This window comes from Euleptes europaea, chromosome 8 (genome assembly GCF_029931775.1).
Source record: "Euleptes europaea isolate rEulEur1 chromosome 8, rEulEur1.hap1, whole genome shotgun sequence".
Classification (NCBI taxonomy): domain Eukaryota; kingdom Metazoa; phylum Chordata; class Lepidosauria; order Squamata; family Sphaerodactylidae; genus Euleptes; species Euleptes europaea.
Window position 1 is genome coordinate 66,640,834 of NC_079319.1, and position 17,314 is coordinate 66,658,147.

The 17,314-nt window shown below is 42.8% G+C and overlaps 1 protein-coding gene across 1 annotated transcript in view; it reads right to left on the reverse strand.

Moving 5' to 3' along the window:
• The window catches only part of ZNF516 (zinc finger protein 516), an 83,982-nt gene extending 80,391 nt beyond the window's left edge, over nt 1-3,591 (reverse strand). The window contains exon 1 of the mRNA XM_056854555.1: nt 1,740-3,591. Coding sequence (XP_056710533.1) covers nt 1,740-3,561 — 1,822 coding nt within the window. The 5' untranslated portion in view covers nt 3,562-3,591. The remainder of the gene's footprint in view (nt 1-1,739) is intronic.
• Between the last annotated feature and the right edge of the window lie 13,723 nt (nt 3,592-17,314).

Sequence of the window (17,314 nt, forward strand, 5' to 3'; positions counted from 1 at the left end):
CCTCTGAAGGGGGACTTTTCCCCCTCCTCGGAGTCCAAGTCTAACGCCAAGAAAGCCAGTGGGTAGACATGGCCTCCCAATAGGACTCAGCTGGAGGCCAGGTCTACCAAAGGAAGCCTGCCCCGCCCAACAGCTGATAGGCGGGGGGGCAGGAACCGCCGAGCTGCCCGCCCAGCAATCGCGCGGCTAGAGGGGAGGGGAGGCTTTAGCCTCCCAACCATTGAGGGCAAGGGAAAGGGAGACCCGGCCATTCTCCACGGCGGGGTGGGGGGAGAGACAGCACGCCTGCTCTCAGGCGTGCTGGCTCCGCAGCCCGGCTGCCAGCGCGAGCACGTTCAAGAGCAGGGGCTCCAAACCAAGTTCGGAAAGCCGCACTCAACACGCCAAAGAGCGTGGCTGAGGACCCAGGGGAAGATGTCCAACTATATGAAAACCATTGAGGAAGTGGCTGAGGGAGTCTTTGAGGAGGGTAACCCTGCTGGAAGGGTAGGATAAGAGATTGGAGCCTCTGAAAATGTCTTTCCATGGAGCCCTCTATCATATTATATACCTGTTCACACGTGGGGTTCTTGGGGGATCCCCCTTCCTCAGAAGGGGGGTTACTTTACCCTCTGTAGGTACCCTGGGCTCCACATCCAAGGCACAGCAGAGGATCCGGCGGGGACCTTAGAGGTCAAAGTGGAACTCTGCTTAAGCTGGCGCTTGTGGCTTCTGCCTTTTTCCCCGCCATTAGACTTGTTTTTCTTCAGCGATTTTCCAGCCGAAGTAGATGGCGGCGGTGACTTTCCAGTTTCCCTCTCCGATAGTCCGCCAGGACGGCTAACGGCGGGATCCAATTTTAAAGCCAATTCTTGATCTGCATCGGAAAGGAGCTCGATGTCCTCCGATGCAGCTTCTCCAGTAGCCATTTCGTTTGCCGCCTCTTTCCCATGGCTTAGCTGTTTTCCCGCAGCTCAGCTGATAGTCGGCAGAGCAGGGAGCTTAAATTTAAAAAGCGATTGGATACGACAAGGTAAGGAAAATGATCTATTCTAACCTAATTTCACTAGACCTAGGCAGCAGCTATAGCTGCAACGCTCTCACCCCAGCGAAGGCAGGAGAAGAACTGGAAGGGGAGGTGCTCCTCGCCAGGAGACAGGAAGTTGTTAGTTTAGTCCTGCCTACCCCAGCAATGGGCAAGAAACACCCAAAGATCAAGATGCCCTTCCTTCAGAGCGGGAAATGCACAATACATATAACACCACCCACCTAAACTAGCATAACAGCTCATATTTTTTACTGGGTGAACATATACGTCGATACTACCCTCTCCTTGTCTCTTCTGCACTCCCCTTTAATAATTCTCTATCTTAAGAAGAAGGGGGGATTCTTGCACACGAATTATGCACTTTTGACTAAATTTATATGGTTATCCATTATGTAATCATGCTAAATAACATCTATTCTTATGTTGACTTGTTAAGATACTCTAAATGCTACTTTGTTCAATTTCTGTCTAAGAATTATTAAGAGCCTTCTCAACTCTTCTTTAACATAAATTACACAGCATATGCATTATATAATTCCCGTTTCTTCTTACCTAATGTATTTTTTAAAGGCATTTCATTTATTTTAAGATTTTTCTTTTCATCATCACTGTTTATTATCAAAGGTAATCGAAGAGACCTGCCAACTGGTTTAGCTTCAACAACAACAAAATATGTAATATCAAAAGATGTGGAATTGTTTTAGGCACTTACATGGTGATGGCTCGTTTGCTCCTTCCTCCGAACTATCCTCGGGCCCCTCTTCCCCCAAGCCAGAGGTGACCGAATCTTCCGGGGCAGAAGCTGAACTGGGTGTGCTTGGACCACTTACTGAACCAGAGTCTCCGTCCTCGCTGTTTGATCCATACCGGTCTTGCCGAATTACAGCCCTGCCTTCAGTGCAGCTTCTGCGCTCCTTCCTGTGCACGCGGGAATGAAGCACCATTTGGTGGTAAGTGCGGAAGATCTTGCCACACTCAAAACACTCGGTGGACTTGTTCTGGGATACCCGTCGGCTCTGACGTGAAGAAGGTCTATACTCTAGGTCGTCTTGACCTAGGAGAGAGTTGTCCCCTGACTGCGAACTGTTGCTTTTCTCGGAACGCCCACTGCTACAGTTTTTCTTTTTCGGATTGGCTGAAGAGCTGGGCGAGTCATGCTCTAGTTTGCGCTTCTCCTGACTGACAAGAATATATTCCCTTTTATCCTTGTCATAAGTGACGTCAGCATCTGCCAGGACTTCATCCCATCCCAAATACTTCACATATTCGGAAGGCTCTGCGACTTTTCCTTTGGTAGCCAAGTGCCAAGCCTGGTAGCTATTAACCGGATCCAGCTCAGCAACTCTTTTTCCTGACCGCCCCCCTGCAAAACCATCTACCTCTGCAGATGGCTGCAATTTCAGGTATTGGAAGAAAAACTGCTTCGCTATAGTTGGGTCAAAATCTCCATCAACTAGACTCTCCGCTCTGTGTTCACTACGGGCTCTAGAAGACCTGCAGTGTACAGAATTATGTGCTTTTAGGCTTTCCATATTTGTAAACAAGTTTCCACACTTGGTGCAAATTTCATACAGAGTCAAGCCAGTCACAATGGTTTCCTCCTGAACAACGTCATTAATAGTGGCTATCGGCTCCAAATCGTTTTTTGGCTTGTTTTTGCTCCCGGACTTGGGGCCGTGTGATTTCATGTGGTTTTTGAGGAACCAGGGTTCTTTAAACCTTCTGCCACATATATGGCACCCATGGTCAAATGACCCTCTATGCTTTTTCATGTGAGCTTTGAGGAACCAAGTCTGAGTAAAGGCCTGTCCACAGACTTCGCAAGGAAACTCCCCTCCACTTGACTCACTCTTGCCGTTCTCAGCACAAGTTTCCCCGTTTGGGATCTGAGTGGTAATGTGGTCTCTCTCGATGTGGTTTAACAGCGTTTCCTCTCTCAACGTCATATAATTGCACAGCTTACATTTGAAAGGTTTGTGGATCTGATGAATGTGCTGTTCCAATTCTTTCTTCCCTTCAAATTTGTTTTTGCAGAAGGTGCACTGGGCAGGACACAGCTTAACATCTTCCCCAGAGGGTGCTTCTGCCACCGTCTCTTTCCTGCTGCTCCGAAGCAAGATCTTGCCACCTTCCGTCGGAGCTGCACCATTCAAGATCTTGTTGCAGGCAGAGGTGCTTTTGGTAGGGCTGGTGCAACCGTCGAGACCTTCTGAGACTCGCATCTCTCCCAGTTGCGCCTCTCCTCCCGCCTCCGCCTCGTGGCCCTGACTAATAGTGCCTGTCCTGTGACTCCGGATGTGTATCTTCAAATTGCCCTTTTGAGAAGCTCTGTGGTCGCAGTAAGGGCACTTGTACGGTTTCTCCCCTGTGTGTTTCCTCATGTGCTGTGACAGGGAGCTCTGGAAAGGAAAACTTTTGCCGCATATGCAGCAGCTGTGCAACACGGACTTGTCTGCATCCATATCGCTCTTGTTCATCTTGTGAGGACTAGAGGCTCTTCGCAGTTCCATGCTGGCATCTGTGCTACAATCCATCGGTACTACAGCAACATTAGTGAAAGGGACAATACCCTTGTCCGGTAGTAGGAATCCGTGCTGCAGTTTCAATCATGCATTTCTGCTGAGTGAGGTTTTTTTATCTCTTCATTCTTGTATTTAGGTTTTCCCTCTGCTGCTTGAAAGAATTGGAGATATAAACAATCATTGGTGGTTCTGAGTCAGGCTGCAAAGAGCATCTGGAACAAAAAACAAAAGAACGCAAAAGAATTACTAAAATGCAAATCGTTTAAAACTTTAATGTCAGGACTGTATATTTATCTATACAAAGAAATTAATGTCCACGCATAACCTTGAGCTAAAGCTATAGGAGCAGCAGAACATGATACACAGAAGGGTCACTTTAACAGAGAATAGGTGTAATTGCTATTTAATTTTTTAAAAAGCTAAGCGCCTAAACCAAGCAAACGTATTGGTGTGCATATTTCAAAGTGAGTAAATGCTTCCTTGAAACGGCTGTAACATTCTGAGTCTGTTGCTTTCATGAAAAAAGCCAAAAAAAATTGTTTGCTCAGAGATAAAAATGTTTTTTGTAAAATACAGTACTTCGTTCCTACTGAAAATGACATCTTGGGCATCTCTACTGTACACACCCCGAAACAGGTGCTTGTTTGCTTTGATTTAGATTAAGGTAATCATCAGACACTCTGTTTGACATACTCCCATCTTTTGAAAAAAGATGGTGGCTACTAAAGGCAGGGCATTCTCTGCAGTAGTGCCTTCCCTGTACAACCCTTACCCCTAGAGATTTGACTAGCATCTCCTTCTTTAACAGATCTAGCCTCAGGTGAAGAAGCTGCTGCTCTCCCAGGAATTTAGGCAACAACAGCTAGTCCTTACTGTTTTGTCTTGCTGGCATTTCAGACTCACTTGATTTTGCTGTTTGTATCATTAGGTGCTGTTTTGCGTGTGTGTAAATGCCGTCAAGTAGCTTCTGACTTAGGGAAACCCTATGAATTAATGACCTCTAAAACATGCTATCGTTAACAGCCTTGCTTAGGTCTTTCAGACTGAGGGCTGTGGCTTCCTTTATACCGGCTGAGTATCCCTTATCTGGACATCCAATATCCGGACTGATCCGAAAACCGGACCTTTTGAGATGGTATGCAGGCATTACTCACAGGCCCTCAGCAGTGCCACTGATGGTTCAGTGTACAAAAAATCATTAAAAATATTGTTTAAAATACATTCAGGCTATGTATATAAAGTATACATAAAACATATCTAAAACATAAATGAATTTCGTGTTTAGACTTGGGTCTCATCCCCAAGATATCTCATGATGTACATGCAAAAATTTCAAAATATTCTAAAATACGGAAAGATCCGAAATACAGACCACTTCTGGTCCCAAGCAGTCCGGATAAGGGATACTCAGCCTGTATAGTCAATCCATCTCATGTTGGGTCTTCCTCTTTTCCTGCTACCATCAATGTTTCCTAGCATTATTGTCTTTTCCAGTGAGTCATCTTCCCATAATGTGACCAAAGAACAATAGCCTCAGTTTGGTCACTTTAGCTGTTCTACCTGGTGTGTTTGCCATACTAATACATACATACATTCATTCATTCATTCATTCATTTATTGGCTGATGCTTATTTTGCTGTGGTTTGTTGATTGACTGTTGTTGCGTTGAATTTCATGTTGTTGCTTTTTAATGCAAACCACTCAAAAATTTGGTTGACAGGAAGCTTAGAAATATTTTAAGCAAACAATGTTTTCATTTATAAGAAAGCAACACTTGTGCACCCTTAAGAACATTTTCTAAGTATTTACAATTCACCAATATCTCAATTAGGTAAATACTGAAATAGACTTGGCGTCCCTGCTAATATCAAAAAGGTACGCGAATAAAGGTAAAACAGTTTTATGTTACAATCCTGACCAATTAAAATCAATGGAAGTTTTACTGTTGACTTAAATAGGAGCAAAATTGCATCTTCCAGTATTTCTGTAAGAGTTATTCAGAGGTCTTGGCATCTCTAGAGTTTATCCAGGCAGCAAAGCTGAACATGTAGAACAAAACTATACATGGTTACTTGAGGTAAGTTATACTTTGATCAATACGGCTTACTCCTAGGTACTATGCTGCAGAGAATTGACTCCAAACCCTTCACACAGAATTACAGCCACACTCTATGCACAAAAGTATGATCACAATGTTTCAACAGGAGAACAATCATTTCTACATCCTTATGATTTCACTGAATAAATCCTCCATTCTGTTTTCTAAGAAGGAAGAAGTCCTCTTTGTGTCTGGACAGGAAAATCATGTGGGTCTAAAGTAGTAACGTTCACATGTACTTTAGAAGGATTTAATATCTATCTCAGTGAGAAAAGAACATGAGTTAAGACTTATTTTAATATCTATCTCAGTGAGAAAAGAACATGAGTTAAGACTTATTAAAAGTCCAATGAGCTAAAGAAAGGCGGACCCCAAGTGATTAACAATAATGTGCAAACATTTTTTTCCCTTGGAGTACTTCTAAAAGGAGCTCAGATTTGGGCAAGCATCTAGAAGAAGAAGAAGAGTTGGTTTTTATATGCTGACTTTCTCTACCACTTAAGGGAGACTCAAACCGGCTTACAATCACCTTCCCTTCCCCTCCCCACAACAGACACCCTGTGAGGTAGGTGGAGCTGGGAGAGAATGACTTGCCCAAGGTCACCCAGCTGGCTTCATGTACAGGAGTGGGGAAACCAACCCGGTTCACCAGACTAGCCTCCGCCGCTCATGTGGAGGAGTGGGGAATCAAACCCGGTTCTCCAGATCAGACTCCATTGCTCCAAACCACCCCTCTTAACCAATACACCACGCTGTCTCCCATCTAAGAAAACCAGGTTCCAAAGCTGTGGAGCAGCCACACAGAATACTACTTGTCAATGATGCTCAGCGCACTGGTGATATTATTAAGATATAGTATTAAAATGGAACGTTAACTGTCTTGCCACCTCTTGCTCAGTCCCATGCCACTCAAAAGCTGTGTACAATGCCTCTATGCTCAAGTGACAGTGATAATGTCTATTACCAGAATGTGAAAGAATCCAAACAGTGAAGAGCAAGCATCCAGTAGCAGCTTAAAGAGTAAGAAAATTTCTGGCAGGGTATAAGCTTTCTTGAGCCACAGCTCACTTCTTCGGATACAACTAGATTGTATCTGTCATTTTAGTTGTATCTGAAGTGAGCTGTGGCTCACGAAAGCTCATACCCTGCCAGAAATGGTGTTAGTCTTTAAGTGCCACTGGACTTTTGCTCTTTTCAACTGCTGTTGACAGACTAACAGGCTACCCATTGTGATCCAACAGAAAACAGGTTTATGTATATTGCACAATGCTTGAAAGATTTCTGGAGGATGGACTTCAAAGAAAGCAAAAACACTGACAACTCAGGAGAGGTGCACCACTGGGCAATGATACTGGTCACTGAACATCCTTTTGTTATACTAACTTAGAAAGGCCCAGCTAGGTATTGACCTGGACTCCGTTTGTATCTAGCGAGAACCATTTCCTAAACTTAATAAAACAGAGACTAGCTGACCATGAGTTCCAGCGCAAGTTTCCATTAATTCCGCCAATCTGCTCACCCCAACATTTTGGAATCCCACCAAATTTTTGCTTAAACTATTGGGATCCTCTCGATAACCCTAAACTTAGGAAAATCTTTATGCAAACCAGGACTAACACATTGCCCTCGGCGATCCTCCGTGGCAGATTTTTTAAAATATCTTACACAGAGTCTGCAGATGCGGTGCAGGATGTCCTGACTCCCTGTCTCACATACTTTTGGATTGCCACCTATATGACTCCCCAAGAGAAAACCTTATAAAACCCCTAGTTCCGAACTTTCCCCCAAACATTAGGAAAACGCTTTATAAACTATTAGTCGATCGAGATCCTGAGATCACAGAAAACGTGGCAAGATTTCTGATGATAGCAGCCAACCAATGGGAACTTAGTCTGAAGAAAAACCATAACATCTAGGAATGAACTATACATAAATTTTATTTTAAATTTTCTCCTTCTACATTTCATAAATTATATTATGCCAATAAAAGAATTTGAATTTGAACTTAGAAAGGATTTATTTGTATTCTGCATTGTAGTCCAATTATCAAGCACAACGAGGGAGCATCCAGAAACAGCTGCTGCTTTGGTGCCCACTGCTGGTTTATCTAAGGATATCCTACTAAATATGAGGAAAAGGAAATCTATATTAACTATTAAAAGATGCATAAAAGAATTAGACCACCAGTTCCACAATGCATGCCCGAAGAGTATGTTCAACTCAACTCAATTATTTGGCATTCCTCCCCCTTTGATAACTCCAGTATACTTTTACAACCTGATAGTCCCTTCCTTCCGAAGACCCTTTATGCTTGCCTGTTTAAATGCTGCAACCTCAGCAGTACTGAACGGAAGATATAGAAATCTACCATATTCTGACAGACTTTGCTCATGCAATTCAAAGAAAATTGACACATTATCTTATAAGATGGTGGAATCCCCCCTCTTTAAACACGACTGAGATAAATTGATTATCCCCATATTGGCAAGAATTCCTGCCCCCATAACAAGAGACAAAATAGTCCCCTTTTTGCTGATGGATAAGAGGTCCAAATATAACATTGGGCATGGCCAAGTATCTCTCCATCATATTTTCCTCTAAGAAATAACTGCTCAGGACCTATGGGTCATAAGAGCAAAGAAGGAACAGGAAAGTGCCCACCGCACATCTGAAGGTGCCTCTGACACCTTGAGAACGGATCTACTTACTTCTTTTTAAAATATATTTTTATTTTTATTTTTTATAAAACAGATACAATTCATACACTTCAGACACTCCTTAAACTCCATATCCACAACAAGATCCTCCTCAAATATCAAACAGAGCAGACCTAATGCATTCTATACCAGTTCTATTCTTATTCGTCTGGACACACGCTAAAATTCTGTACTAAATACATAAACATTTATTCTCTGACTTACATTTAATCTGGACTGTTTCTCTTATTTGTAATTATGTTAATTTAAAGCTTTAGTACTCCTTACAACATGCAGATCTAGGTTCTCTTACCCACCACTGAAGATTTCTCTTTATGCATTTCAATCATGAGCATAATGGACAACATACTGCCTACAGAATTGATCGCAGTGACTCTCACATCTCTACACAAGTCCAAGTTCAAAATGTTTAACCAGCTACCTGAACTCCTCCTTTAGCTGGAAGTTGAGAGCACAATCCTGAACGGGGGGGGGGGGTATATCTGTGGCGGCCGGGAGCAGCGGAGCCGGCTGCCTTCTCAGAGGCTTCCCGGAGCCACAGAGGGGAAAAACACATTTTCTAAAATTAAAAAAGGGAAAAAATGGGGAAATGCCCCATTGAAAACAGTGAGGCTGCACCACTAAAAAAGGTGGCGCAGCCGCGCCACTGCTCAAGGGGGTGTTCCCAGAGCGAAAGGGGTGTGGAAGCTGCCTAAGGGCAGCTCCACCCCCAGGAACGCCCCCCCCCACATACACACACACAGCAGTGCAGGCTTTCCCTTCCGGGAAAGCCTTGGCAGCGAGTCTGTGCTGGCGGCAGGAGCCGGCAGCACCCGGACACAGGTGTGTTTGCTCCCGCATCAGTGTAATGCCACCTTATTCCGTGATAAGGTGGCACCTACGCTTGCACAGGGTCACGCCGGCTCCAAAGGAGTTTCTGCCCCACCCCCTTCAGGAATGAGCTGCTCATTACCTACATTTTAAAAAAATCTTTTCAGTGAGTATACAGAATTGAAGGAGAGAGCTTCCTTGGTTGTTAAGGACTAGCTGGAGTTTATTTGTCCATAAGGCGTGCTTTATTGATGATGTTTAGCTTTACCTGCAGTTGGCCTAACAATCCCAGCTCACCACCTGAAATGGTCTCCGGATCACCTACAGCTCTCTCACACCACAAACACTTAAACTGGCAGCTAGTAAAAACAAAGAAGCGGGCACACCCATTCTCAATCACAGTGCAACTTCTTAAGAATCTGCGCGCCCATTAATTCAGACCAGATCACATGTGTATCCTCCTCCTCGGAATAACATCTGCGCGTAGCCAAGATATGTGACTTTAGCAAGCTTAAAAATAGACTTCCAGTTCTAATAGGAGAACCCCAAGCTTTGCACACCAACACAAGAGGAACAATCAAAATGCTCCCAACCAGATCTCAAAGTGTTGGACAAATTTTTTTAAAAACTGAAATGCACTTTCAGGCTGTCATCCTAAGTATGCTTCCTTGGAAACTACAGCAAACGTCATGTAGCTTATACTACAGCAGCAGCTTTGGTTGTCTTTAAGGCCACCCAGAGAGTCTGTGGCTGAATTCAAATATGACCCTGGGCTCCTGCTGTTCCGTTTCCAACAATCTAGTACATTGCTCTTTTCCCAACATCAAAAAAATGCACATTCTCAGGGAATATGAACACTCCTTAACTTCTCCACAGCAAATTCCCAGATGCACACTTCCTTACTCTCTGGTAAAAAAAATAAAAATCCTACTGAAGTGATTTTCTTTCATCCTTTTATGGACAACCTTTTTCACCTTCCTATTGCTTATTTCCAAAGATAACAGAATTCTGGAGCAGCTATATTAACAGGGGCTGGGAGACTGGGAGGGGCATGCCTTTAAATAGTAAGCATATCCTTGAATTTACAGGAAATCCTAGCAGACTACGTCCTTCAAAGTAAACACTGCCATTAGGCAAAAGTCAGCATGACTTTGCCTTGATTTTTCCCCCCAAGAGCCATCAAAGCACAAGCCTGCTAGCTTTGTCTCTAGAAAACTGACTCGGTTACTTATCAACAAATTACTTTTGCAACAGAACTAAAATTAAAGCAGGAATTGCCAAAGCAGAGAGTAGATGTGAAAAGGGGAAACGGAGAATGCAAAGTCAAAATAGAACAAAAACAAATTTAGCCCATACATTACAATGAGGGGAAGTATTATAAATGTTTAAAAATGGTAACCTGCTTTCTTTTTATTTATTTTTAAATTAAAAAAAACTCTGCTGCATTAGAGCATAAATCTTTTTGTGTGCTCAGACTTGTGACAGTAGCATAGCACCCTGACTACGAGATTTCCTATGTACTGTGCATTCTGAAATTACGTCAGTGTATCTACATCTTTTACAGAAAAGACAAACACTCCCACAAACATTTCGTTTTAAACTGCCACACTCCAGCAAAGGGATCGTCTACAGAGGCCAAGTCTGTTAAAAGGAACGGCAAAGGGGGAAAGGGGAGAGATATCCATAAGACAGACCGTACAGTACGTTCTAGAGGAGTTCTATGAAGTTGTTCTTACGCACTGCTTTAGGGAGTGCTGAGAAAGAGGCCCATCACCCACTCAGCGCATATTTTGTGCTTCAGTATACTGGCCATGTTTGTCCTCCCAGCTACAAAGAAATGTATTTTATGGGTTACACTGCAGCATTATAAAGAATGAATTAAAATACATCATTAAACATCCAGGCCCAGCTTATCTTACGACCAAAATAAAGAGGCCATTCTTTGAACGGACGGGAGGAGGTGGGAAAGCCCTCACGACAATGAAGCTCTCCTTGCCCTAAAAAACTGTTCTGTTACACGATCAACAATTCTAAGCTTATATTCCACAGATTTTGGACCCCCAAATAGCTGCATGAAGTGATGCATTCACTAATGGGAGAGTAAGTACCATTGATGACAGGGCCTTGGGGCTTCTGCTGTTCTCAGACCAATCAATAATCCATTATGTCCAAACTACATTTCCAGTCTAATATGAAGAATAAAAGGACAGCCAGTATTAGCAGTTCTTCCAGAGACGGAGGAGAGAGAAAAAAAATCAATGATACAGAACACACAAAATGCTACCATCATAAGATTGAAATGACTGGCCATACATAGCATCGACAAAACTATTTGCAATACCCTTTTATATTAACACCCCTGTATAATACCCCTTTGTTTCAAGAACCATATATTTGTATGTATTATGTCTGTGCGTTGTTTAATGCATGTGGCACACATATGGTCTTTAATCAAAACACAAACATGGGTAGCCCAAACTAGAACGCCATATATGTATAATGTTTGGCTACACACATAAGGAAGTCCATCAGAGTTATGTACAGAATACAAACATTGATCAAGTCTGAAGAACGGCCACAAAGCAGTTTTGCGAGGTGAACAACACAGCAGAGACGTGTCTTCTAGAAGTAATCCGTTTCATCCTGAGACTTCCTCAGTTCCGTCTGAATTCCGCCATGCACTCACTTAGTAATAACACATATCACAGTAGCATACAGCTTACATACAACAATCCAGGTAGCGTGTAGCTTACAAGCAGCTTACAACATGTGTTCCAATACAGGATACTAGCATGTATCATATATGGCATTCTAGTTTCGGCTACCTATGTTTGTGTTTTGATTAAGGTTTCTTCTTTAACATAGTGGTGCTTTATTTTGATTGGAGTATGGCACACTCGAGTAGGCGCAAGCACCATTCCTCTGGATGATACACTGTTTTTAAACTCTGTATCTTGCTATAATTTCAGGGCACACATCACATCTTTAAGATGAGTTAACTTAATTTTAATTTTTTGTTATCTCTGCTCCTGTTAAGTACATAAATGAAAAATGCAATATGATATTGAACTGCTATTAAATTAAGAATCTAATCTAATCACTGTAACCCAATTTCATTTCAAACAGTTTATACTATCGGAAACACACAGTAAAACATTCCACTGTCATTACATAACCATCCTTCCCATATACCCTTTAAATTATCAGACTGCATCATTTATTCCATAATTTATTGTTCATTAATGCACCATTACTAAAATTTCCAAAACAGTGTAATCAGATGGAAGAATGAGATGGACAATCAAAAAGAGATGACTTTTAGCCATTAGCTGCATATGTGTTTGTTGATCCTGTGTGTACTTTAACCTGTTTTAATAGTGTTAATTGGACTATTATAATTTGTGTCCTCGCAACTCGGTTGCCCCTTTGAGTCCTAGGAGATAAGATGGAATAGAAATGTTTGAATCAAATAAATAATATTAACAGGCAAGGTCACAGCTGATCTTTTTGCTCCAACATAAAGATCAGTAGTTATAGCTATTCTTACAGAAAAAGAAATGAGCTAACAAAACGAGGACAGATGACTACACCATGTGATTACAGATCAGCCTAAAAACCAAAGAACCCAACTTGCACTGGTATGAAGATTTTGCCCTGGGACATTTCTGTATGTTTTAGAATCTTAGTGTGAACGGAGCCTTGACTACTTACCGTGAGGGCTCCTTCTCTTCTGAGGCGAAGGGCATTTGATATACTGAAGTAATTATTTGGACTGAGGCGAAAATAAGATGCTAAAGTGGCCTGAATAGAGGCATAGGATTGGATGTAACTACTACATTTTGTGGGGTGCAGTGCATTCCTCTGGTAAATGGAGATTTCCGACAGTGAAACCAGTTCTTCCAGAAGTAGAGGTGGTTCTGGCACTAGTGGACACTCCTTACTTCACAAGAACATGCCAGCAGTAATGAAACTGATCTTGCTGGGATGCCAAAAATCCTCTCAGGAAGGCTAAGAGGACTCAGAATGCAAGGTGTGGTGATTCAACAGCCTATGGGTTGAGTTCAAGAGGGCCTTCTCTTAACAAATAGTGTTTCCCTTTGGAGAGCCAGTATGATGTAGTGGTGAGGAGCAGCGGATTCTAATCTGAAGCGGATTCTAATCTGAAGAACTGGGTTTGATGCTCCTCCACATGAGCGGCAGATGCTAAACTGGTGAACTGGGTTGGTTTCCCCACTCCTACACAAGAAGCCAGCTGGGTGACCTTGGGCTAGTCACAACTCTCTCAGCCCCAACCTACCTCACTGGGTGTCTATTGTGGGGAGAGAAAGGGAAGGTGATTGTAAGCCGCTTTGATTCTCCCTTAAGTGGTAGAGAAAGTCAGCATATAAAAGCGAACTCTTCTTCTTCTTCTAGTCACAGTTCTCTTTGAACTCTCTCAGCTTCACCTATCTTACAAGGTGTCAGTTGTGTGGAGAGGAAGGCCAGGAGATTGTAAACCAGTTTGATTCTCCTTAAAAGGTGGAGAAAGTTGGCATATAAAAACCAACTCCTCTTCTTCTTCTAGTCACTCTTTCAGTCGCCTAGTATCCAGCAGGAGGCCTAGCAGCTGGCTTCACGTCCTGACCTTGTGGCTTCCTAGATGGATCCTGGGAGCAAATCTGGATACCCTGGTGTGGCCGGCTGTCAGACGTTGTTGTCAGTTGGGAGTTAGTTCTCAAAAGTGGACACGCTAAGTCTCTTAAAGCCATTCCTAAAGCTTGGTCTGGGCCACCTGCCTAAGAAGTGGCTTGGGCTCAGAAAAAGGCTTGGCTCGTGTTTTCCTCAGCTATGCTTGTGCCTTCTCCCTGTCAGGTACTCCGACAGCCCTTTTATAGCCCACGAGTAGGGAAGGGGCGGACGAGTCGTGGCGCCTCATCACTTCTGACCCAACCATGTTTACTTCTAGTTGGGCTGGGAGGACCATGGGCCTAATGTCCAGCTTCAATGGGGCCCTCTGCCCCTCTCACTTGTCTACAAATTATCACCATTCATAGAAAAACCTAAAATATCATACATATTAATCAAAAACACTTAACACATCTCATTAAAAACAGTCTAGAAATCAACTGTATCATCATTTATAGAATTAACACATTCCAATGAGGAGCCTCCTAAATAACAACAGAGGAGGAGGAGGAGGAGAGGAGAAGGAGGAGGAGGAGGACTCCGGTTTTATATACCAATTTTCTCTACCTTTTGAGGAGAACCAAACCGGCTTACAACCTCCCTCCCTTCCTCTCCCCACAACAGAGACCTTGTGAGGTAAGCGAGGCTGACAGCGTTCAAAGAGAACTGTGACTAGCCCAATGTCACCCAGCAGGCTTCATGTGGCGGAGCAGGGAAACCAACCCGGTTCACCAGATTAGAGTCCGCCGGTCATGTGGAGGGGTGGGGAATCAAACCCAGATCGCTAGTCCACCGCTCTTAACCACTACACCATGCTGTGAGGAGTGAGAAGGCACGAGGAGCCATACCACGAGTGTTTAAGCAGGCAGGCAGCACTGGGCTAGCTCCCAAATTTTGAAAGATTTATTTAGGCCGATGAATAGGCCTAATTTAACCAAATTAAAATATGCATGTTAGAACTAGCGTTCCACTGTTCCTTTATAGGGGCAGGTGATGAAACTGTCCTAGCCCAAAGCAATGATATTAAGTTTGACCTATGGTAAAAAATAATAGGGTCGCCATGAGTCGGAAGCGACTTGACGGCCCTTAACACACACACAAAAATATTAATAAAAAAATAGGGAATTATTTTTTTTGACAATGGCTGCCAACACACCGTGTCTAAAAATATTTCATGCAGGTGTAAACGGATTTGTTTTCAGAAGCCCAGCTCTTTTATAATGCTCCATGACCTTGACTTCCATGTGTTGATAAGGCATCTGTGATTGTTAGGAATTTTACGCATTCCAGCCCAGGGTTTCTATGATGCAATGCTTAAAAACTGCCCAGTGTTGCTGTTCTGAACTGAACTGTAGTTTTCAGTGGCTGCGCTAATTTGTCTGTGTGGGGCCTCTCTGCTGGCCCCAATAAAAAACAGAACTTAAATACTTGCAGCCCTGTGGACTTCTTGAAGATTAATCTAGACCCTGGATCTGAAAGGCACATATTTCATAAGCATCTACATATATAAAAACAAAATTAGCTGCATCATACTGGGCTGCCCTAAATAACAGATGGGGTGTCCTTTTCAAAAACCATAACGGGGTGGGGGGACGACAATTTGGAAGGTAAACATTCTGTATAGCAAATAAAATGTGAAACCCAAGCTGACTATTTTGAATTTCAAACGCTGCCAGGCATAGTAATCCCTGGAGAGGAGAAATCGAACCTGAAATCAAACCTTTCAGCTGTCACTCCAGCCTGGCTTATTTTGGCGTAAAGTGCTGAACTATTTATATGGAACTTCGCTGTAGTATGTCATACCGCACAAAAGAGAAGCACTGTTTGTTCCTTGCCAATAACATTCTCATTGCTTATTCCACTGTATCCGTAGCCTTTGCTTTATATGGTAAGGAAACCACAAACCCCAATAAGTATTTTCTAAACCTTTCCTTCAATCCCATCTCCAATGCCCAGATGTGTCCTGATGCCATTCTTACCTGCTATGAATAGATGGGCTTTATATTTCCACAAGAACATTTCTGACAGACAGTATATAACACAAGCAATGTAATACAAGGTTATGTATTCAAAGGCTATGAAACCAAAGTTCAAATTCCTCATATTGTTGCTCCTTTCCTAATGCTTAAACATCTCCAGGAACAACAGCACCGATTAATTCTATGACCTTAGGCAGATCATGAGAGGGAGGGCACCTTGGCCATCTTCTGGGCATGGAGTAGGGGTCACTGGGGGTGTGAGGGTAGTTTGGAATTTCCTGCATTGTGCAGGGGGTTGGACTAGATGACCTTGGTGGTCCCTTCCAACTCTATTATTATTCTATCAAGACATGTGAGGTTTTAAGGATGCTTCTGCCTTTCCTTTTCCACAGTACAGAAGAATAGAAGAAAATACTGGAAGAATCTTGTATGCCACATCAGCCCTTTGCTGCATTTTATACCTTTTTGTGTTTCCTAAAACTTAGTGCATGCAGAAGATATGGTCACACTCACAGAGGCATAGGAATCAAGGCCATCCGAATAAAACTTATGTCAGCATTCCACCCTCTTGGACATTTTGTGTTTTTTTAACTCCTCCAAAACGAAATAATGTAATATTTCCAATGAATTTGTAGCTCGGAATCTAGCGTCTCCTAATTTTATTGTTTTACATGAAACTGAACTGTCCACGGTAAACCTCAATCAATCTCAAACTAAGCCAAAGCCTATGAGAAAGTATACGGAGAAGGAGATGGATATGAAAATATCAACCGCTTAATGGGAAAAAAGCCAAATTAAAAAAAAGCTAAAAATCAAAATTTAAAACATTTCTAAGAAGCCTGAGCTCTGTGGCCTGACTAGTGCCCACAAGAATCTACACTGCTAACGTCAACAGACATTTGATTAATTTTGGCAGCAACCACAAGAAATGAAATTTAATACAACAGCATGACATGCTTGGCCAAGAACAAGTGTTCCGAGTTTATTTTATGGAGACACCTTATCCTAAGAGAGGCACTGGGTTGTATCCTTCTGATATTCTGCTGGTTGACCCGGATCTTTCCTCACCGTCCTTTTTCTCCCACTGCTTTTGTACTGTGCTGTGCATAACCATGATTAAGAGATCTAGTGATGTTGCATCTGTGTTGGGCTTTACATCTCTTTATTGCCTCCGAAAAGAATTTCTGACATTTATCAAGAAATACCATTCATGCTGGCACACATGTTATCCTGAGTCACACCGTACTATTGTTCATTTTTGTCTCCCCTCTGCTTCTCAATGATCTGCCACTATGCACCCAACACCTTGTACCCACTGGGTGTAGTGGTTAAGAGCAGTGGTTTGGAACGGTGGACTCTGATCTGGAGAACCGGGTTTGATTCCCCACTCCTCCACATGAGTGGTGGACATTAATCTGGTGAACTGGATTTGTTTCCCCAGTCCTTCATATGAAGCCAGCTGGGTGACCTTGGGCTAGTCACAGTTAGAGCTCTCA